The sequence below is a fragment of the Eurypyga helias genome, unplaced genomic scaffold (assembly GCF_000690775.1).
Source record: "Eurypyga helias isolate BGI_N326 unplaced genomic scaffold, ASM69077v1 scaffold22528, whole genome shotgun sequence".
Lineage (NCBI taxonomy): Eukaryota > Metazoa > Chordata > Aves > Eurypygiformes > Eurypygidae > Eurypyga > Eurypyga helias.
The window spans coordinates 39,281-63,679 of record NW_010269178.1 but is presented as its reverse complement, the minus strand read 5'-3'; the positions used below and the strand labels follow the sequence as shown (position 1 = coordinate 63,679).

The following is a 24,399-nucleotide window of genomic DNA, read 5'->3' as shown; positions in this document are numbered from 1 at the left end:
AATTTTACAGCCCTCTTGGGTGTCATTCATTTTCAGTACTGTTGTGCTTATTAAAATGCAGTTTGCTGTGCCCTTGTTCATGAATAAAAAATGTGATGGTTGTGTTGTATTGGGATTTAATTAGCAGCTGGATAAATGACTGCTGTATCTAAAGTTACAGAATTCAGTGTTGTTTCTTCTGTGATATCAGTGATATAGGCACTGAAGCTAGGCAATATGATTTATTTAAGCTTTTGACCTGCTTCTATGCAAATCTAAGGGCAGAATCTCCTGGCATAGTCTGTAATATAGACCGTAACAGCTTAAATGGATTTTTGAATGACTAGATAAAAGTGCTTTCATTTTTCTTTGTGTATCTTAATTAGAGTGCAGCCAGAGAATGAAAAGTCTGTGAGACTCTCAGTTGCCATCAATTTAAATGAAGCGAAATGACATCACATCTTTTGTTTTTTTTCTTTTTGCTGACAATTTGTAAGCAAGAACTTGGGGAACTGAAAAGAATACATCTGCATCTTTAAGAAGCTGGGCATCTGGTGTCTTGAAAAGAAAGCCAAGTAAATTCAGAGATGCTTAAATTACTACAGGGCCTTGATAGTTTCACATGCCATTACTGGAATGCAGATCTTGGTTTTACTCTTTACAAGATACGAGGATGCAGGAATTCCTGTCGCAAGATGCCGTGCGATTCATCATACTCGCTGGTAGCCTCAAAAGCGAGTCTGAGGACTGAATAGGCTGAGGTTGCTGAAAGCATCCTCTAGACTCCCACAAGGGATATCTTCCGCGCTGTGAATGAAGAGCAGGCATTGGCAGGACTATAGGTTTCGGTCTCGTTGGACCTGCTCTGTAAATAAAGGGGCATCTTCCCTTTTTTGTGCCAGCCGCCTGGCGGTACTTGCAAGAAGTAAGTTTGTAATTAGGCATTTTTAATTTAATGATAGATAATATTTGTATTACGGTGGTCTAAAAGAAATGAGATTAGGTACAGCAAATCTGCAAAGTGATCTCTGTCAAAGGGGACTGTAAAGAAAGGTCTTGCAAGGGACATGTGTCGATCAGGAAGACTGGCAGCTGTGACCTAATGGTAGGATGAGGATGAAAGTAGTAAGAAAACTGAACTGGAAATAAAATATGCATTTCTTAATTAAATCTGAATAGGAAGAAAATTCCTCAGTCTTAGCTCTGCCAGATCCCAGGGTCTGTTCCCTAGGAGATAAGGAAAAGGAGCTGTGCTCCCACCTAGCTTATTTAATTCAGGCTGCTGGGAGAAAAGCTTCAATTGCATCTGATTGTAAGAATGATTTTTGTTTCCCTTGAGAAGTTGATTGAGGTCTACAGAAAAACAAAATTAGAGAAATGTGTATTGCATACAGGAACAGCTGGCTGAGCTTACTGGCTTTCACAAGTATGTAAAACTTTATATAAGGTTTCTTTTTCTTTAGGTAAGATATTAAGTAACCTGGAGTATCTCAGAAACAAAAATAGTGAGCTCAACATTGTCTTCTGCTTTAAAGACAGTGTTTTAGTTGTGAAAGAATGTGTGTGCCCTGTCTGCTTGGATGCATTATCTGTGGGCAGAGCTTGTTTGATGGTCTTCTCCCAAATGAAACTCTCCTTTTCTCCTGTCTTCATTTGTTTTTGCCCATTTATCTACTTTTAGGAAGGGAGTTTTTGCCCATTTATCTACTTTTAGGACGGGAAAGAGGTTTTTTAAAGACTAATTCTAGAAATACTAAAAAGTTTTCTATTGGCTTTATCCACTTCATTGTCAGGTTTTCTGTCAGTGTTGAAAGCCACAAGCAGGTCTCCTTTCAAAGAGTGTTTAGAACTGCAGTCCCTATAAATCTGTGCTTGGTAAGATACCTGAATGCTTTATGTAAAGGTGGTGTTTAGTGTCCGAAAACAAAAAATCCCAATCTAGTAGGAAGGAAACTTAGTTAACTCTTTTCTCAGCTGACTGGAACAAATACTTATATTTCCTTTTAAATTCAGAGCAGAACCTCAATTTCCCCTTTTAAATCACTTGTGGTGGTGTTTCTCTGATTCTGGCTTTTTGTGGATATGACAAGTATTCCAGCAATTCTGTGACTGAAGTTGTGGCAGAGTGAAGATGGACTTTATTTCTGTAATATGGCAGAAACAAATTGTTCCCAATTAGCTCCTTTCCTTTGCCAGATGCATGTTTCAAGCCAATGTGTCTGGCTATGCTACACTTAAAATGGAATTAATTTTGCTGACCAAATTTCACAAAACACTCTGGCATCCACAGCTGATGATCTCAAATCACATACTGAAAGATATTTGGAGGATATTTTGGCATGTCTTAATATTGTGTCTTTGCACCATTAGTTATCCAGATTTTCTTGTGCTGCATTTATATTTTCTAACCTATATATCTCTTTACCTTTAAGAGATCTATCAGTATAGTAACCAGCTGAGTCTGAGTTCCTGAACAGTTTCTCAAAGAAGGCAACTTCAGGGAGGCTCAACACCCTTACAGTTTTCTGAGTAGGCCTGTATATCTCTCTCAGCTTGGTCCGGCTAGTTGCCATGTTTTATTGAGAATTACGATTACACTGTTGGCTCAGTCCCAAAGACACGTATAGTAAGATGCTGTGTATTAAAAAAAAAAAACCAAATACAGCCCACACAAAACACACCAAAAGGATGGTTTTCCGCAGGGCAGCAGGCGAGAAACTGAGTATCTGAGACAGGTATGGAGTTAGAGCCTGAAATGATGCTTTTCTATTTCTCATTTTCCTTCCCAGAACTTTGGATCTTACCGTTTCTGTGCTTTATATGAATGACGTTACAAGGATTTTAAGCTGAGAGGAGGTGCGTGTGATGTACCAATGCTTTGAATCAGCAGAGGGCACTACGTGCTTATAAACCAATGCAGCTGCGAATTAACATGCAGAGTGACATCTTGGTGAAGTTAGCATCAGTTACTCCAAGGTTTAGATGATCTAGTTGAGGGAGTATCTGTGCTCATGCAGTGATGCAGAGAATGCGCCACACCATCTTCTTTCTTCCAGTGATAGCTGACTATATTTAGAAGATGCTTATACCATGCTATAAAAATTGTGTAGGTCATTGGCACCAGGTGTTTTAGTTCACCACAGGGTATCCCACTGGGCTCTACATAATGTTTAGGGCAGCATGAAGTTGTCTTGTGCCTGCAAAAGCAGACTTTCTCCTGAGATCCCACTCTGTATTGAGATACTGATGACATTTCATGGGTCCAGTGTAACTAAGCCAAGCGTTGGTTGATGTGAAACAAATGGATGAGAAAATCTATTGGGAATTGTAGTATTTGTGACAAATAGTTGTTTGCTTATTCCTGAGACAGCTGTGTTTGTATAAATTTCCTCCCAATAGTTTCGGTTTCTTCAGTATGCTTTAGCCCATACCGCAGCAAAGGCCTTTGTAAGCAGCAAGTGACCCCTACAATAGCAAGTGGACCTCCAGCTGCTGATGCTGGTATTCCGCTTTTGGAAGCATTGCAAATGGCATCATGAAACAGCTTCTAAAAACCATACATGCCTGTGTTAAATACCACTAAGCCCTAAAAAAAAAAAGAGTAATAAATACTTCTGAGCATTATAGTGCTGCTGTTGAAATAAGTCCAGTGATCAGAAGGGGTAGTTATGATTTCTGGTTTTATACTGCTCTGATTTAGGTATGAAAAATATTTGAAGAAATGTTTTGTGCATCTTGGGGTGTATTTTTCAACTGTCTTGTTTTTCTTTAGAGATTATACAGCACCAGGAGAATACTGTTCCCAGCAGTATGGTAGAAATAGGCAAATTTTGCCTAAGTATCAATAAGGTGGTTGTTTTTGCAAAAGTGCAAATTCATCAGAAGTAGAGCTGAAATATTTCAGTTTGGCAACTACTCGGAGCTATGTGTAGTCTTTCTTTGGTGCTATTTTTGTTTCTGTGTAGAGCCTAGTCTTGTAGTTTCTTCTCAAACAAAATTCTGGTTGACAGCTCCTGAAGTTTTGTCTGTGTAGGAAATAAGGATCAAACCTTAGGATAATGCCTTTGGAGCTATTGAAAGTAACTTTCACGGGAGACTCCCTCACTTCTATGATTTGTCTTATTTTTCCAGGTTGAAGTTTGTTCTTCTGCTTTTATACTTGTCACCCCAGATTTCTGCACAAGAGACATACCCAAGTTTTCCCTTTCAGCAGCTCAAATGCAGTGAAACAGAAGAATACTAAAACATATCTTTGTTTTGTGTGTCTCTTAGCTGTGTGCTCATGAGGAAGCACCACAGGGAATTCATAAGGCTTGAGTTAACTCAGAGGGGATAACTCAGTTAGGATTGCCTCTGGCAGAGCAGGAAGCTCAGAACAGAATCAATTAATGGGAATAACCCATTCTGATGCTGTCCTGGTTTTCTTGAGCACAGCAGTATGTGTTTCATAAATCTAAATCTGGGTAATGCTAGATACTTAAAACCAAACTGAAATGCTCTGTCTTTGGAATACCTACACTGTGTTTACACATGTGAACGGTGGCTCCAGTGTTCAAAAGAAGGCACCGTAAAACTGACTTTTCTTGCTGACATATGGAGTTACTTCTTAGAGTAAGTGGTCTTTGGATAATTCTTGTCAAGAAGACACAGTGGTGGTGTTGTTACCTGGTTCTAAATATTAAATCTTGATGCAGTATTTCTTTTAAAGCCAGTGTAAATTTTTTTTTTTCAGTGATGGGTTGGTGCAGCACTGCATCAAATATCTATTAAAAGTTAGTGCTTCTACCAATTGACATTCATGTTGAGGCAATGCCCACTTAAATACATAATTCAATATAAGCTTTGAAAAATCATCTGTGGTACACAATATGGTCTTTATTGTTTTATCTGGTTTATGGAGTCCAGAATGCATTGAGGAAAAAAAAAAAGAGTAACCACATAATGCTAATGAGTATTTCTTTGTGAATTTTTAAAGCTGTTATGCTGCCACCCATATAGTCAGCCAGGGAAATCCTATGTAAAGAAAGTAGCTTTACAATTTACCTGTCGTCTTCCACTCTAAATTCAGCTAGACTTTCTGAATATGTAGTAGCGGAGATATAGGTATACAAGATCTAACTGTTAATATACAAAAATATGATTAGGACATTTGTATTGGCCACACTACCACTCTCTGGAATTTATGGCCAGATGTGTTGCATTGGAAGAGTGACTCATTATTAGTAAATGCTACATTTTCTGTAAGGCTGAGGATTTTGGGGTTAGCTGAAACTTTTCTTTTTCCCCCCCCAGGAGGGTCTCTGAACTATGATTTTGGTGTATAATAAAGTTCATCACAGCAGCTTTTGTCTGATTTTGAAAGAAAAAACCCACCAAATCACTAAATGCAACTGACAGTTCAGTCTTTTTGTGAACATTGAGAAGAAAAATATATAACACTTGCTCCATTTTAGTAACAAATAGCCAATTTTTCATCCTAGTTGAGCAATGCTATTCCATCCCATTTTTTGGTCTAATCTTAGTGACGGTACTGCAGGTTACTGGTTTTGTTGCCCAGAAGCACTTAGTTTAAAGCTTTGAAAACACAAGGCAGTATCAGTTCTGCACGTAAGCGTGATACACAGCTGAACTAAGTCAGTTAAGTTGCACATCTAGAATAACAGGATCACAGAAAGGTTGAGGCTGGAAGGCACCATTTGGTCCAACCCCGCTGCCCAAGCAAGGCCGCTTAGAGCCAGTTGCCTAGGACCATGTCCAGGTGGCTCTTGAGTATCTCTAAGGATGAAGACTCCACCACCTCTCTGGCCCAGAACTTGGTCACCCTCCCACTGAAAAATGTGTTTCCTTACATTCAGATGGAAGCTCCTGTGTTTCATGTTGTGCCTGTTTCTTGTTAAACGTGCACACGCAGGCATGAGCTCTCAGAGGCTGTTACATGTGTTGATTAAGCTTTCTTCCAGTGACCACTTAACCATTTGGTGCAGCTTCCCACACACAGAGCCATGACCGTGGTTGTATTTAGTTTTTACGATGTTTTTGTTTGTTTTTCATCTTGTAGGGTAAGTCTTACCCCTTTAAAGGACCATTCCCTCCTATGTGGAATCCTTTGGCCTACCTGGACTACAACAACCTGTGGAGGACCATGGATGAAATGGGAAAGGAGGTATGATATGTGGAATTGCAGCTGACCATCTCAGCTCAGCTTTGTCTCTGTGAGGAGCTAAGTGAAGACCGGACTAGGGTGCAGATAGGCCAAGCTGCTCTACCTTGAACAAACCCGGTGCTGGCAAGAACAGCATCATGCCATGCATTTTGGTATGCACCAATGGCCAGAGCACATGTTATAGGTGGCATCCTGGCAAGCTTTTCTGAAGGCCATGCTGCTGAGGCTGTCTGCAGTCATACCTTCCTTTTTCTGGATATACGAACGTTAGGGTTTATGCATGTGATTTTTAGCATTTTGCCTGACAGTTGGGTAAGTAATATTTTAAGAGTCTTGTAGACCTCAAACATATGTCCTTTTCCACCCTCAAATTCAATTCAACCATTTTAGTTTATTGCCAGTAGTGTATGTTTTCCCTTTACTGAGCCTCAAGACTTTGAGAAGATGTTCTGTTAGTTGCATAGGTGGATGGGAAGTATATGGAGTAACTCAGAGACATTCCCTGTCTCTGTACTTTGCCTTTCCAGGCCAAGTTCTTAATGCTGAAATTATTAACTATTCTTAAATCTAAAAAAATAAAACATTAAACAAAAGAAACAACAAAAAACTAAAAGCATCCTCTGTGAAGTTCACTGTATTACCTGCCAGGCATTTGCAGCCTGAATTGCCACGTACAGATGAGATTGTATTTGTTGTCTCTTTCTTATGCTATTAATTTATTTGCTGATGAATGCTCTTTTATGTCCTCTTAGATTCCCAGTGAAGCCCCATGGAAGGCTCCACATGCAGAAGAATGGGACAAAATGACTATGCAAGATTTCATAGATAAAACTTGCTGGACAAAGTAAGAAACTCTTTAATATGAAATATAACACTTATATTTATATACCTTAGAGCTACAAATAGTCATTACTACTTTGAAAACAGATAAAGCTACCACTAGAATACAGCATTTGTATAGAAATGGCATGAGGAAAATCTTGTAATAATGGACCGCAACACCTGTCAACACACACAGTATATTCTGTTATATTTTTATAACGTTTTAGACTAAAAGATAAAAGGAAAATGTATTTGGGGAGGGCTGCTTCTGCAGGCATAGGTAATACCTTCATCTGTAATATTCACTTTCCCTCTATTTACTATGTGTTTAATTTTTAAGAGACAAATGTTCTGACTACAGCAGGCTTTTGGATCAAACTTTTGATGGAACATCACACATTTATTCTGTGCTGGACCAGCTGATTTTACCAAAGTACTATGAAAATAACATTTGTGTTGAAATAGCACTAAATCACTTCAACACCCATCATTCTATTGTTTAACTGCTGCACTATATACTACCCAGGGAAAGCAAAAATGCTCCCTGTTTTTATGTATACATCAAAGCAATTTTTCTTTACTTGCTATTCAACAACAGTTTGATTGGTTTTCTTTGCACTGAAGCAAAAAAAAAAAAACAATCCCAAGCCATTAATTCTGCCTTGCTGTAAAGCAGATTGATTTCTACAGCAACCTCTTCAGAATTGCTAAGCACCTGACACGCAGCTTGGTGCAGAAGCCTGCTAGCCCCCACTCAAGCTGACACCGCTGTCAACAGGGGCTTCTTTACGGCTTCAGCCAGCCTCTGAAGAGCAACATGGTCTTTGTTAATGGACAGTCAGCTCTTGTCCAAAAACTTTTCAATCTTTTGGTTGTTTTGCTCTAACAAGTGTGACAACCACACAAAAGCATATAGAAAGCCTTTCTCATTTGTATCACTGTCCATATTCAGTAAGACCAAATAGAAAGGTATGCTGGCACTTCTGCTGGCTGGCTGAACCTCTTATTTAGTAAGGAACTATGCAAGTTAGCAAAAAGCCACGCACCGGTAGTCATTCGATATCCAATAGCTCACGTGACTACAGTCATATTTTTTCAAACTCTGATGGAATAAGACTTGACGTTTTACCTGAACATTGGCATAACTGTCAGCCTCTCTTGATTCCGAGCTGCTTTTCAGATTTTATATGTGCATCTCAACTTGATTTGCCCAGTTTGTTCAAGATTTAGGTAACATGCCATAGAAACTTCCCACCCTGGAAGGTAGTGACCCAGAAGGGTAATCATCTACTGTTTCCCCTCATCCAGCAGACTGTACAGATTTGCTTTTGGCTAAAGTTGCAAGCTAGAAATACCCTGAGTGCTCTTGGTTGAAATCATACTGCCATTGCTAGGTAAAATACAAGGGGAAACTGGGAAACTGATGTGGTGAAAAGCAATGGCAGAAGGCAGCAGAAACTAGGATAATTTAACCACCTTCTAATAGCTTATGCTTATGAAATATTAGTAAATGCATATATTAATTCTCTCATTAGACATTATCTTTCCAAGTTGATCATATTTACAGTATGGGTTTATACAGAAAAAAATGATGAATATTTTCTGTATTATTTTGGGCTCTCAAGAATAAAGCCCAAATGCATCTGTATTTCAGAAAATGGATCAGCTTTTTATTTCAGTGGGACTCTGCATTTTTTTTTCTGTGTAGATCTACAGCTGTTTGAAAAAATATATTTGAGTTACACTTTTTTTTTTTGAAAGTTCAAAGACTGAAAAAAGAAAGAAACAACTAAAAGTGGATTCTGTACTAGCTTTCGAAGTTATTGATAGCCTGATGCCTGGCATATGAAATACCTATAGAATCTCAGTCCCTGTCAATCAAATGCAGTTAAGCTGAGCATCTCCTGGTCCTGTCCAAGTCCCTTTAAACTCCTAAGGGCAAAGAAATTATTTACTTCTAACAGGAAGAGTGTTCCCCTGAGCCTTAATTAACTCTGTCTTAGTGCACCCCAAAATCTTGTACAGTCATTTTCAGTAGAGTTGTTACGAAAGGAGCAACTGGAGAACATAAAGCTGTGATCCTTTCTGTGTACGTGCTGTCTCTTCACTTTCAGCTTCCTACTTGTGTTTCTCTCCTTGTTGTGTTCCAGCTGTAGCACCCTCCCTGAGCACAGCAGAGGGGTGGGCAGTGAGGGGATGCTGACTAATCCAGGGAACTTAGATAATTAGCTAAGACAAGGTCCCTAACTTTTTTTTATGACAGGTGTTGAATAATCTCAGTGCTGTATGCTTGAGGGACAGGCATTCAGCAGCTGCTGAAGATCTTGTATGTAACTCAGGAACCATGGGAGGAGGACATGGTGGTTTTGGAATCCAGTGAAGACAAGAGGGCTTGCTTCCCTTAATCCTGAGTCTGGGATGGCAGGCCAACTTTGCCTTAGTAGCATAAAGTGACATAAGCTTTCATCGGCTCACTTGTCTCCTGGAGCCTAATTTGGCTGGAAAACAGCAGTGCTTCATTAACATGTTTTTGCAGCTTTACTTGAAAAATGTTGCGTAAAAGGAATTGATAATTTCCTGCTTCAACTGAAATGAAGGAATCCTTTGCCCACATTGAAAGAAGAGGTTGCCAAAGACTGTCTTGTCACCCTTCTTCAGTTCTTAAATTAACTCAACTTGTCTTCGTCGCAGTGCTGCCAAGAGTTTCGCAACTCTGTTTGTGAATGTGGATGTCACTTCTGAACCCCATGAGGTCTCTGCCCTTTGGTTTTTGTGGTACGTGAAGCAGTGTGGGGGGACGACAAGGATATTCTCAACGACCAACGGTGGACAGGTACTGTCAGACGTGACCTTCTGTGGCTGCTTTATTTTAGTTCGTAGGGCCAACTGACATATCCATGATTTTGAGCCAGCAGCATGTTGATAACTAGTTCTACTCATTTACACGTTAATCTGGATCTTGCAAAACTAGTGTTGAAGGCTGTTCCTGTTCTGAAGGCATTTGTCCAGGGATCAGTAGTTGTATCTGTTCCTGACACTGGCCTCCTTTTGGGCTCTGGTTAGAACACGTACTTTGCTTATCCACGTTGGAAAAAGAAGGTTTTACTTCATGCTTGTTTGTGTCATGAGGCTGAAGCAAGCTTACCAGTTCAGAAGCACTTAATGGAGATGGCAATGCTGGAGGAGTCTGCAGCACTCCAAATTAATACTGAAAATGTAGGCCAGAACTGGATTCCTAAAAATGCAAGCTTCCAAGGATTAAAACTGTTGAGACTTTAAAATCAGTCTGAAGAAAATGAACACTCCTGCTTAAATATGACATTGCTCTGAAATGTTTGAAATCTGGTACCTTATTGCTGCTTCTGCATTTCAAGAAAGTAAAGATTCTGTTAATGGTCTTCTACTTGAGAAATGCAAATTTTACTAACTGTGTTAGAAATAATTATACTTTTAGAAATGCAAATTGTTTAATCATAAATAAATAAGTAAAAATGCAAATGCATTAAAACATCTTAGAATGCATAAATGTGCATAGTTAAGCAATAATTATAGATAATTGAACTGCAAATAGGTTGAATAAAATGTTATTAGAATTCTGTGTTATTAGAATTCTGTGTTATGTTAGAAGTGATCTGCGCTGAAGTTAGGTTAGATTATATACTGCATGAGACGTTTTTGGTGTGAGCTACTTCACTTCTTATACCATGTTATTTACTATGAGGATCAGGGTTCCTGCTTCTGATACACAGATCTCTGTAGGGACACGAGTGAACTCAGAGAAAGGTTTAAAAGTTCAGGCACTTTTCAGACGTCTTGCTGATTCACACAGGTCTCTGGAATCCATTTGGAGACCACACTGAGAAGGGGTTTTCTCATGAGGCTACTGATACGTCAAGTTTTGGCTGGTAGTCAAATATGAGAAGTATTTGAGGAGTTCACTGACAAAGAAAGTAATGTGGATTTGTTTTCCAGGTGAGAATGCCAAACTTCCCAAAAAAGTTTTGATAACAACAGAAGAATGGAGTTTGTTTCAGATGCCAAGCGAATCGTTTGGTGTGATACACACTTAACAAGGACCGCTCTGCCGAGTCCGCTTTGCTGAGTTGTTGTTTCCTGTGTTTCAGGAGAGGAAGTTTGTCGGGGGCTCTGGCCAGATCAGTGAGAAAATAATGGAGCGCCTGGGAGGCCGGGTGAAGCTGAGGAGGCCAGTCGTCCGCATCGACCAGTCTGGTGAAAGCGTCATCGTGGAAACCCTGGATCATGAATTATATGAGGTAATGAAACCTCTAACATTTAAGCAACTGTTTGTGCTGGGATGGCTAGAAAACCTTTAGCTTTGCCTTTTTGAATTCTCCAAAATCCTGTACAAAAATGTAGCAGAGATTTAAGTGACTATGACAGAAAGTCACACTCTTGGATTGTTCCAAAGTAATAGCGATGAGAGAGCTTTAAAGTGATGCTCGGGAAGCAAAGGGTGTGTTCAAACTCTTCCTTTGCTAGCATCTCCTCTTTGCGTTCAGTCACCTTCTGAATTAAAGGATAATTGTAAGGTAACCACAAGAACGCAACTTAATAATGAGCTTTCCGTGAAAAACACGGCAGGCATTGCTTCCAAGTTGTAACAGCGGAGTCCAGATGGAAGGGGGACGAGTGGGCTCTTACAACGCAGTGTCTCTTTTTTAAGTGCTGGGGAAAGAGCAGCTGCCCATCATTCGAGCAGATGGCTGTTTATATAATGCTTGTTTGTTGTTCAACAAGCAGGATTTTGTGAGGGTTCAGTGTTGCAATTCTTATGCTAAATGCCAAAATTGCTTCAGAAGATATGCCCTGCAGCCCCCCCAGATGTCTGCCAAGATCGTTAGAGAGCATTGTACGTAGGATGAAGTAGTGGAGGATGTATTGGGCTTATGTATAATTTCTTTTCCAGGGCAAATACGTGATCAGTGCCATTCCCCCGGCTCTTGGTTTGAAGATTCATTTCAACCCACCTTTGCCCCCAATGAGAAACCAGCTCATCAACCGAATCCCCATGGGCTCAGTCATCAAGTGCATCGTGTACTATAAGGAAACTTTCTGGAGGAAGAAGGGTATTACCTTTTAATTGAAAGGAATAGTAGTGACAGAGAGAGGGAAGAGGGTACATGGTAACGGAGTAGGCTTTGTGTTTATAGGATTCTGGACCTTAGAAGGGGACTTCATACTCTTCTGTGCCATTTTTGCCTTCCCCAGTTTGAGAAACTTGAGAGATTGGTTGGGAAGAGAGGGTGGATGGGGGAATTAAAAGGAGGAGGTAGGCGTGAAGGGAGAGCTCATGTCTGTTGGTTATTGCCTTGGTTGTTCTTTGTTGCCCTCTCCTTTTCCTTCAGTGGCACCCAGGTGTGAGATGAGTCTCTCCCACTTGTACAGTAACGTAAAGGTAGCAGTGAGGTGTGATGGGAAGTGGTTTTATCCCATCAGTTATCAGCCTGCAAAGATTCTGCCTTCTGGGTGCACTGAGCAGGAGTAATTGGAGGTGTTGTCACATACACATTCCCAGCTGGGCTAGTCATCCTGGACTCCCTTTACATGCTGACTACTTCCATCTTGATTCCTCAGATCTCGTTTAGAGCTTACCAAATCTAAGACAAACTGCGATGTAATAACACCCACTTCTCATTACTGGTTATGAGTCCACAGCTGTGTTTGTCTATACATGTCATCCACCCTTCATCTTTGTGAATGATTTTAAGAGTTCTGGATCCTGGCATATTCTGGCTATTAGGTTTGGGATGGGCTGGCAAGAGGTGACTCCTGTTTCCTGATAGAACCTATAGTTTGCATACTGTGCTTTGCTAGCACCATTGTTCTTCTTTTAAGAACAACTTATTTTCTTCAAACCCTTCTTTTAAGAACAATTGTGTTTTCAAAACAACACACAAATATCTCCTTTTATGTCTGACATAAATGTCATCTATGAAACAACTGTGGTAGAGGCACTTGAACATCTTCAGTATCTGAGAGCAATTTGTTTCTGGGCAATTAATAATTACCTCTGGGTTGCAGAATAATTCTTTTTCTATCATGAATTCAACAATAGGACATTCCTTTATTGAATTTCTGTTTTAAAGATGCTTGAAAAGGATTGTTAACTCTCAGCACGTGTCAGATCTAAACTTCCTCATCCAGAGAGGATCCACTGCCTTGCAGATCAGCAAGGGAGCTGTGTGCTAAACTATGTCACTTGATGGTGATCACTTAATTTTTTTTTTTGTTCTCCTTTTCTTCGTTTTCATATCTCCCTGTATTAGAGTCAGAGAGAGACAGATTGGGAGGGACCTCTGGGTGTCATGTAGTCCCATGCCTTGCTCAAAGCAGGGTGGATTTAGATCAGGTTGTTTAGGGCTTTTTCCAGTCAAGTTCTGAGTATTACACAGCTTTGTGGAAGCTGATTCCTGCATTTGGATACATGGATCCTAACTTCTTTCCAATATTATGGTCAACAGGGTATTGTGGTACCATGATCATTGAAGATGAGGATGCTGCAATTGGTTTAACACTTGATGATACTAAGCCTGATGGCAGCTTTCCTGCCATAATAGGGTAAGAGACAAAGGAAGTGTCTAGTTAAAAGTCCTTTTAGTCTTAGAGGCAACAACTGCAACAGAAAACTGGCTACTTTTGAAGGGAGAAACTTCAAACTAGTTAAAGGGTTCAGTTTCTCAGTGTGTGGTGTACATGTTCTACGACTTTTCTTTCAAAAAATTTCTATGTTTCAAGTGATAATTTTTAAAAATTCTGTTGGGTTTTTTCTCACTATTATCTTTTGCCTTTTTGTGTGGCAAAGTAAAAAATTGGAGAAGAGGAAAGGAAGGAGAAGAAAAGATTGCAGAAATCTAAAGTTTTCTCCAAATATTTTGCCTCCCCAAAATCTTCCAGTTCTTTAAATGAAAATATGTATACTAGAATTCTATTTTTTTTCCTGTGATTTTAAACAGTCAGAGAGTATGATGAGTCTTAGAAAGTTTATTAAACACTAATTTTCAGTTTAATCCCAGGCTTCACACCTTGTTGCTGTTGCCTGCACCCACTGCTGTATGAAGTTAAGGTTGGTGGGAAACAGCTCATACAAAGACACTAACCTGAATCTGAGTGGTTCCTTCCACAGTGAGCCTTGCAAGCAGCAGACAGAGCATATAACATTATGCAGAGAGGTGAAATGGATATTTTGGATAGAGAACCAAAAGCTCATGCTATGAATCACAGCATCCCGTCATAAAGTATTGGCATTTTAAATAATGCAGGAAATATAGCAATAGAATGGAACTAAATTGTTTGTGGTCTCCCTACAGCTTCATTCTTGCTCGGAAGTGTAGAAGATTGACAGGTCTGACAAAAGAAGAAAGGTAAGCACCAACACTGCAGATCTACATGGAATCGGAGTCAAAATTTTGTTAGAAATAACCAGAGCAGGAAAAAAATGGTCCGATTTGAAGGAACTTGCCTGTAACCTTGTGACAGTAGGCAGACGTGTCACTTTAAGGAATTTTCTGGTTGAAGGCCCCACAGAATTCCCACAAACTGGCAGCAGATGTTAGAGCTAGCCACTGCCCTTTGGAAACTCTCTGGTCCTGGTTCTCATTTTCCAGCAGGGCTGCTCTGCTTATGTGACTCCAGCAAAGGAACTGCTCTGAGCTGCTGAACGTGACAGTAGCGCAGATATTCCGCTGCCCTCACTTGAAAGGGTCCAGGGTCCTCACCCCCCTACACACACGCTGCTACGTCTCTGCCTTCCTCGAGTGCACTGAGCTTTTTGAAAGCTCATCAGAAGAGATAGGTTTGGCCACTGTGGTGGATTTTTATTTTTAATCACCCTGGAGGGTCCTTTCAGCATCTGTAACTCAGCGAGACCTTGAGGCTGCTGTAGCTGCCATGAATGAGACCTCAGCATCATGAAGGGGTGAGAAAGCTGCCTCCACCCTCACTTACAGGAAGAAATCAATGCCCTTCAAGAGCAGATGAAAGTCTTTTTTCCTGTCTTCTTGAAACAAATCTCTGCATACAGTAGTGTTCTTTGGTTTATTACTAGAATAGAATTTACAAAGTAATGAGTTTTTTCCATCACACTGATTCACAGAATCTGATTAAATTAAAGCTCCAAGAAGAGAGTGTGGATATGAGGAGAGCTTTATTTTGACATGGGAAAAATACATTTCCTTTTAAAGCATGCCACAAGGAAAACTGTGTCCAAGTAAACACTTCTACAGTAATAGCTAGTCTAACTAGAGAAGATGTAGTCATCTCAGCTCAGCTTTGCAGGTAGTCTAGCAGTCTGTGGATAAATGGGGCTGTTAATGTCCCAGTCTTTTCAAAGGACAGCCTGGTACCACAGAGCACTTCTAGTTTTGGCAGGAATGGACAAGCAGCCTTTTCCTCAGCACTCAGGCTGTTTGATAGACCCCCAGCAGGTGACTGATGATAAAAGCAGTGTAGGCATTCTGATACCCAGTGTGCTCAGCATTTTAAGCCATCATAAACACCAAATGGTGTCTTACAAATGTGTCAGTACACTAGACACAACTGAGCATTTGCAGTATTTGGGAACAGCTTCTCTTTCTGTGAAATGAAGGGCTGTCCTGGCTGCTTGCAAGGCACCATGAAGGAAAGGTTGTTTTCCAGCGGGCGTTAAAAGTGTTAGCACAAGTGTCTGACTCTGCTACTGCCTATGGCCAAGTTTTGAACAAAAGGATTTGGGACTCTTGTCTTTTGAGCAATAAACCTTAGACCAAAGAATGGCTATGAAATACACTTGGGTTGGTACCCAAAAGATGTACCCTGGTGCAGGGATGCACCTCTGGCTCCTGCCGTTCCTGCCACAGCCAGCTAAGGCAGGAACCCGCTGGGCTGCACTGCAGCTCCTCTCCTGCACGTGAGCACAAGGCTCCTTCCAGTGGAAATCGGGGTCCAGAAGAAGGCAGAGCGTGAACCTGGACCTTCTCCTTTTGTACACTCAGGGTGCAACCAGTTTGTGTTGTTTGTACGGGGGCTGTGGTGTTTGCAGGGAGGGATCTCTCTTGAGGACGGGCTTCCCCACAGGGGGATGCGTCTTACTGAGATGCTGTGCCCGCCTGTCAGCACAAACTGGGCTCTCCCTTTGTTACACTGACAGGGAAAGGTTTTCAGTAATCCTTGGATATGAAGAGTAGGATGTAGAGTCTGTGGCAGCTATCCTAAATCATGGCTAGGAACAGCAGTTGTGGGAGGGGATGAAAACTGTTTTATAGCCTAAGCCACACTGAAGGGACTAAAACTTACTGCTGCCTTCCAGCTGGTCTTCCCAGGCCAGGTGCCAGTGAGTAATTACAGTGGTTAGATGGTGCCCTACCTTTCACAGCTGTGCAACAAAGGGGGTAGCATCACACACTGCCCTGGAATAAGAGACCAGGGAAGAGAGCCAAGTGTCTGCATGTGTCCTTCAACATTGGGCACAGTGTAACTCTCAACAGGACCCTACGTAGGTAACTCCAGATGTAAGGTTCCTCTTATTTAGTGCTGTCGTGGCAATTTCACATCTGAGTTCAAAGCGAAGAAATAAGGCTTTTACTTCATATTTCATGCTAGCATTAACCACAAATCCATAAAAAAGTATTTATTTAAACTGTTATAGGACAAAAAGTGCAGATGTTGCAGAGAGACCAGTGTATCTGCAAGGATTGCTCTTATTAGGGGCATGTCCTCAGTGATAGATTATTGTTGGTACAGTACAATCCTCTAGAAACTGCTTTTCTGTTTTTGTTGGGGTGTTTTCCCATCAAATCATACTTTATTATTGACGAATAATTCTTCCATGGCCTAAATTTCTTAAGAGTCTGAAGATGCCCTTGACATGAAGCTTAGTATTTTCTTTTGCATGGCTATCTTTAACTAACTTTATCTGTATACGCAATGTAGTTAGCGAACAGCAGTGAACTTGCACCTTCTTGGAGCCCTGCAGTTGGCTGTACATAAGAATCCCTGTCAGCTCTGGTATGCCGTTGCCAGGCTTCCTGGAGGGTCTGCAAGTCACATGTGGAAAAAGGCAGGTCCTTCTCACCCCTGTCGGAGTGCTGGGAGGAGCAGAAGCAGATGCATCCCGAGGTGATAATGCACTTTCCTGTGGAGCCTTGTGGTGTTACTGACCTGCCCTGAAAGCAGGAGCCGGTGGGCATTTGAGAGGTGATGGGCAGACCTCAGCAGAGGCTTTGCTGGATCGTGCTGTTAAAATGGCTTTATTCTGTTCAGGCACTGGGTAGGTGCTGGTGGTCTGCAGGGCACAGTGGTCACCTTGCTTAGAGAGAGATGGAGGAAATGATCCCTTTTGTTACGGTTGTTGCTGGATTCACGTCACCCCTGACTGCAGAGGGATGTTAATAGAATCATAGAACGGTTTGGGCTGGAAGGGACCTTAAAGACCATCTAGTTCCAACTCCCCTGCCATGGGCAGGGACACCTTCCACTAGACCAGGTTGCTCAAAGCCTCATCCAGCCTGGCCTTGAACACTTCCAGGGATGGGGCATCCACAGCTTCTCTAGGCAACCTGCCCCAGTGCCTCACCACCCTCTCTGTGAAGAATTTCTTCCTGATATCCAATCTAAACCTCCTCACTTTCAATTTAAACCTGTTACCCCTTGTCTAAACCCGTTACCCCTTGTTCATATATAGATCTTGCAGCTCTCTGAGCCCTCCTGGCCAGTCAGTGTAACCATGCATTTCTGCTTCTGGACCCTTGTTCTCTGCCCCAGGGCACAAGGAAGGGGCTGCTTCCTTCCCCTCTGCTGCTGCTGGGCTTGCCACCTGCCAGCAGCAAAATCACCCCAGGGCCACGGCTCTTCCTGAACTGTAGCAGCCGCAGCCTTCACTTTCCTCCTCACACCCCAGCCTGCACAGGAGGGCGCCTTCTTCAAGGCTCTTCAGGTCACCTTGTGTTTGGGTTTGGTTTATTTTCTCCTTTTCCCCTTTCCATAGCACTCCGAGTTGAGCTGCTCATGGGCATAGCTGGGTTGCTCCGTACAGCAGTATAGATATGGCTTCCTCGTGTGCTTATAGAGCTGCAAGTGTAGCCCATGGAGTTGCTCTGCTGTATTTCTGTGCCCACCATGGCTTTCTGAGGAGCAGAGGATCTTCTTCCAGAAGTAATTGTCTTTCCAGTGCTGTGTTTGTGTGTTTGTATTTCACAATTGTTAACTCTTATTTCATCTTCATCCTCCTGTGTTTGGGAATTGGTGCCGTGCGGCTAACAGTAAACAGACCCAAAAAGCTTGTAAGAACAAACTTAATTGCACTTGGGATTTGCTACAGAATGAAGTGGATTCATGGATTTATAGACTCATAAACTAAAACAGGAGGAAATTTTATAGATACAGAAGTAAAGTACTGATTCCCTGAGAGCGTTCAGATATCAATACCCAATTCTTTGTAGGAACAAACCGTAAGTTACAGTATGTGCCAAGACAAAGAAGTGCAACGCCTTGCTACTTTCTTTTCCTGACAGCCTCAAGAACCTTTGGATAATGTATGGATTTGGGCCACTAGAGGTATCTTAAGGGAACAGCTTTCATAACTGCTGATAAAACCAGCACTTACGCAGCACAGGAGTTTCAGTGAGCTATTCCTAGTGACCCAGTGGCTGACCAATACGATAGATCCCAAAAAGCTGGAACCTAAAGTTGAAGCAGATATTAATACTTGTTCTCTTGAAATGTGGACATATTAGAGGTGGTTTGCCTTCTCCTTCCTCATGCAGAAGTCTTCTGTTGCTTTTCTTTTGCAGGAAGACGAGGCTTTGTGAGCTCTATGCAAAGGTTCTGGGAGCAGAGGAAGCTTTACATGTAAGCACAAAATCTAAACCACGGGGTCTCTTGTCAGACTTGTTGAGCTGGCGAAGGTCAGAATGAAACCAGAATGCAGCAGTGCTCCGGCACAGTGCTGCATAGTGTTTTGGGAAAGGTACCTGCTGCAGGAGCGCTCGCTGCCCTCTGTAGAGAGCGGAGAGAAGGTTATGGCAAGTCTGGGGGTTGAGTTGGATGATGAGGATGTGAATGAGCTTATGAAACAGATATCTCCTTGTCCAGCTTTGTGGGTGGCATCCACAGTGCTTAGCCACCATGCTTCTCAACTGTTTTCAGATGTGACCGGCTTGCCTTTCCCCCTGTTTGTGTTGAGCGTAATGTTTCTACTCTCTTACTAGTTGCCAAGATCCACTGCTGCCTGTGATTTTTGTTGCCTTTCCTTTGCCTTCTTTTCCCTGTAATGGCAAAGGATAGGATTTGTGTGATAAATGCTGTTTATCCTTTAAGGGCAATTTCATGCTATAGTTAAATGCTACAGACACCCATCTCGAGATTACGTCACCATAAACACAACGGTGTTGTGTGCAGAACCATGCAAGTGCCATACGTGACATTTTTAACAGTGTATCCGGTGTGTGTGTTTCAAGTATTATACTTGTGTATGCCAGGGGTTAATTTTGCTTTACATGGCTCATAGCATAAGTTTATGCTCAAAGCATAAATTTACATTGACAGATTAAGAGGATTATGTTCTACGGTGGCCAGATTAGCTAGTTGGTTTTTTTTTTAAATAGCTAGCAGTGTCTGAAATTAAAGCTTATTGTGTCAGATCCATGTTGCATTAAGAGACTTGTTAAATGTCTCATCTTGTCAGATGTTGACATGCAACAAATCATAAGCTGTTCTTCTCTGCTGTCTCCTCGGTTCTTTTATTAGCTTCCTCGGGACTTTGTCCTTTCCTTGAGTGAATTAATCTCTGTTTTACAGCCAGTGCATTATGAAGAGAAGAACTGGTGTGAAGAGCAGTATTCGGGGGGCTGCTACACAGCCTACTTCCCACCAGGCATAATGACTCAATATGGAAGGTACGGTGTCTACTTGTAGTGGGCTTTGGAGTAGTAAGATAAGACCAAGTTAATAAATATCCTCAGAAAGGGTCATAAATCCTCTGTCACTGTTCGCTTCATACCTGTAGGATCACTGGGAAATATTTAAAACGGATATTTTAACCTTCCCCTTGTCTCAGTTGGACTTTATGATGGATGAGTGCAGTATCATTAGGGGTTTTTATTCACTCCTGTTATTCAGTGAATGCAGCTGAGGAGGTTCTTGGAAGGGAGTTGGGAAGCTTTCGCAATCTGTTTACAAAACCAGCTTTGGGTATTTGAGATCGGTGTTACCGTTTTCGGCACATCTTTAACCGGTGTTTTATTAAATACCAGCAGAGAGTTAATTCTTACCAACACTGAGAGTAATGAGTGATTTCTTTGTACTGTTCCTTTCCTTTTAGCAGTCAAGGCTTAATACAGTAGTCAGTGTGCCGTTGTATACAGTCCTCTCTGACACAAGTTTTTGTATGAAAATAAGCTTTGCCAAGAAGAAAAAGGCGTACTGGTCAGACCAGTGATTGGATTCAGGTGCATAGTTCTTAATGTGCTGGCATAGCCCTACTTCTGAAGTGTAAGTTTTTATAATTTAAAAAGAACTTAGAGCAATAAAGTAGCTGTAATGAAGAGCATATGGAGGCGTTAGTATTTAAAGTACTTTTAATGACAATTATTGCAAATTTTGGCAAAAATAGATTTTTTAAAAAAATCTCTTTAGGGTTTGGGTTTTGTTTTTTTTCAATTGGCCTGTTACTTTAGATATCATGGGGATGTACTTCAGAATGCCACGCTGTGCCAGTAATGCTTAGCCATTGGTATTTATGACACGGGCTAAAGTCTTGAAATAAAATAAGGCTCATTTCAAACTAATTGTCCTTTACACCTCCCAGCAACGTAAAGAGTTTAGAAAATGTGAACGCTGGTGTGCTTAGTGTCAGAAATGAAACGCAGTGCAGACTCCCCCTCAAGCTCAACTCACCCAACATTACTGTCTTTAAGTGGTCGCTATCACTTAAAACACTTACTCTAATATTAACAGAAGGATTTCAGTTATCTTTCCTGATAGGGCTGATGTGACTTTCTGCTTGTCCCCCTCCAGGATTATCCGGCAGCCCGTTGGCAGGATCTATTTTGCTGGCACAGAGACGGCCACAGAGTGGAGCGGATACATGGAGGGGGCTGTGCAGGCTGGAGAAAGAGCAGCCAGAGAGGTACGGATGCAAGCCTAAAACGGGGGGCACTGTCAGATGTCCTGTGGAAAATAAAATATCTTCCGGCTGGATGTGAAATGGGCACCGAGTGTTGACAGCTTCAGGCGTTCTGAAATGTTGATGCAAATCCCTGCAAAGGGGGTAGACTTCACAAAGGATGAACGCTTTGCATTCTGATTTGGAATGCTTAGGAAGGGCTCTGGCTATTTCGTCAAACTCTTCTCTATTTCTAGGAATTAAATCCTTTCTTCTTTAACAGAAATCCCAAATCTCACTCAGGCGTTCTTTTGCCCCCGAATGGGCGCTTTGTTAGCTGTTGTACTGAGAGATTATGGCCACCAGCCTCGTGAGGAACTGCTGGGTTCTGCAGCTCTGCACACCAAGACAGTCCCTTCCTCAGCTGTTTCCAGCAATGCCATGGACACAGTGATATACCACTGAGACAGCCTTACATAAAGTTATTAAACAAGGACTTTGATTATTTTGCTTCCCAGAAAATGCCAATTTCACAAATATTCTCAGGACTGTTACACTTTATGGAGCAGCAAAAGAAATTTCATTTTTGTTTTATGAGGTGAAGGGAACCTTGTGGCTAAAAACTACAGTAGTGGGAGAGAAATTGGCCTGGATTTGGAGAGTTTGTTTAGACCGTACCCCTGCCCCAAAAGACAGGGAACAGCTGTCCGTAAACTCTCACGCTTGTGAAGGTAAGACCTAACCTCTTCCTGAAAACCCCCAGAGGTGATGCTTCACGACCTCTCTGATGTTAATGACATGACAGCAGAACCTCTGTAGGCTCAGCAGACAAGTTGGCAAGTGAGCTTGACTGGTCAAAATTTTGATGTTTTCCTTTCCTCATTTACTTGTGAAAGGAAAATATGTTTAAAATCTAGAGCAAGGGTGTTTCCCACTCTCCTGTATTGAAAAGTTGACGGGGTCCATGGCTCTCGTCTAGAATAAAAGCCCATCATAAAAGATGGCAAATCGTAAGTCTACAGGTGCCTGGAATAGGAAAAACATTAATATCACCACCTCCATTTTATTTTACTATGGAAGAAGTTAATCTTGCTGTCTTTCATGGCTATGATTTCAGAATAGCTTTGCTGTCCTACTGATCTCTGGTCTCTTTGATACTTTGAATGGTAACTTTTCCATTATGAAGGTTTTCTTTTTAGTCTTGCTTTTTTTTGGCTGAAAGTGGTGATCTGTCAGCATTCTCAGGATTCTGTTCCTCTTCCTACATCCTGGTAACATTTGCAAAACAAGCTACTCCTGGCTATATAGCTTGCCTGTGCAGTAGCAGGTTTATGCACGCCTCATTTTGCTGCGAATGTACACTTCACTCTTAGTCACATTCATATTATCCTGTTCCCATGGGACTAGTCAAGTTCTGATATCTCACATGGACTAAGCACAGAGAGGTTTTTCTGTTACTGTTTCTATTTTCCACTAGGAGGAGTGTCTTATTAAATACCAGGCCTCCCCAGAAAGGAGTTGTACAGAGGTTTTTTTCTAAAATTTCAGACACAGCGATTCCTGTGCTCTACTGGTGTCTTCATCAGGCGATTTTGAAACAAAAATTGAAGCCAGCACTTTTTCCCTTTCAAAGAATGAATGAGACTTACTAGAGAATGTTATTTATTTTCAGATCCTGTTTGCTATGAGGAAAATCCCAGACAGTGAGATTTGGAAGCCAGAACCTGAATCAATTGTGAGTAGATGAAATGGGTATTTTTTTCCTGCAGTCTTGCTGATGAGATAAAATTTTTCTTCTGTTTTTATTTACATTTACTAAATCAAAGCCATGGTAAACTTTGCCTTACTCACCGAAACTGCCCTTCCCTAAACAGGAACATGGTAGAAACACAGAGAAGGGCACCCAACTGACAACCCTAATGCGAGGTCAAAAGGAATTGCGCTCTTAACCGGGCTGTGAATCCTTTCCATGTGTCTTTTCGCCCCTTTAACTGAGCAGAAAGTTTTGATACACTTCTTGGTAACATGAACTGCTTCAACCCAGTTCTGTTTCTGCCACAAGAATCTCTTAATTTACATCCTTCCTCTCACAGTGGGGTTGTTATGTTGATAACGGATGCTCTCCCCACAGGATGTTCCAGCTTTGCCCATCACTACAACCTTCTGGGAGAGGAACTTGCCCTCTGTGCCGGGACTGCTAAAGCTGATTGGATTTTCCACTTTCCTCACCTCTGTGGCTGCAGCTGGCTTATTTGCCTACAAAAAGGGACTTCTGGTTCAAAACTGAAAAAGGTGCCAACGTGAAGCCACACGCTTGAGCGGTTTTCTGTTTTTTCCAGAGTTGTTTTTGGTTTGTACTTCCCTGTCTCCAAAATCGTATCAGGACTGGGGAAGAGGGGAAAACAGTAGAGAGATGAGGCTTCAGGGGAGGGATAAAGGGAAGGGATCCATATTGAAAAAGAACCCCTTGAGTCGAGGCCTACTTCTAGCAGTAACTTTTTGGCTGTTGAATTTCTAGAACACCCTGCCAAGCGTTATCACCTTGAGGTTTTTATCCAGATCTCGGAACAGAAGTGACAAAATACTTCTATAAAGCCTGTTCTGATGAGATTTCCAGTTATTTTTACACTTGTATCTGAATCCAGACCCTGAACTCTACATCTTCACAGGCACTTCCATCTCTAGTTGTAAACAAAGGATTTCTGCCTTCCTGGGTAGTAGACTGAGAAAAGAAATCCGTAGCTTAAACAATAATTAACTAGTTCATGCAAGTTGCTGGTAAGGATCATTCTAGTGTTTTTATTTTTCACCCAGTTGTCCAGAGCCCAGACAGCACCTAAGGGACAAGTCAGGCTAAATTTACCCATCCGAACTATGCAAGTGTGGCCATAGGTTGTTGGCGTTTCCAGTGGAATATTGGACCTACAGTGAGTTAAAGGGCAATGTTTTTACTGCCTTTGGCAATGTGGTTGAATTTCAGGCTCCCCAGCTGTGTTCACAGCCTCTGCCTAGAAGAGCAGAGCTCGTGTGTCCCAGCCGAGCCTGTCCCTGTGGGGGATTAGATCTCCTCTCCCTAGAAAACTGGCAGGCTCCAGATGATAGCTGATGTGTACAGCAGTGTGGCAGATCAGGCTGCTGGACCTGAGCATGAACAGGGAACCTTGTCCCAATGCGCAGGCACAGCCCCTAGAATCTTTTTCACCCTCTCTGACATTTCTTTGCCTCCAAGGTCCTCCTTTACCTCCCTCAGTTGCTGCAAATTAGCAAGAGAACAAATTAACCTCTGCCTACCCCAGGAAGTTGTAAAGCTGTCCATTAAAAAAAAAAAACCAACCAA

The 24,399-nt window shown here is 41.7% G+C and overlaps 1 protein-coding gene across 1 annotated transcript; it reads left to right on the top strand.

Moving 5' to 3' along the window:
* The first annotated feature begins 1,845 nt into the window (after positions 1 to 1,845).
* LOC104514362 (amine oxidase [flavin-containing] B-like) lies at positions 1,846 to 23,349 on the top strand. The gene is made up of 13 exons (XM_010158023.1): positions 1,846 to 1,869; positions 6,038 to 6,142; positions 6,895 to 6,986; positions 9,656 to 9,797; positions 11,089 to 11,238; positions 11,892 to 12,051; positions 13,447 to 13,543; positions 14,293 to 14,346; positions 18,751 to 18,808; positions 19,757 to 19,854; positions 20,975 to 21,086; positions 22,735 to 22,797; positions 23,194 to 23,349. Exons 2-13 carry the CDS (start codon positions 6,074 to 6,076, stop codon positions 23,347 to 23,349), a joined length of 1,251 nt encoding a protein of 416 aa, XP_010156325.1. The 5' UTR covers positions 1,846 to 1,869; positions 6,038 to 6,073.
* Positions 23,350 to 24,399: the final 1,050 nt, after the last annotated feature.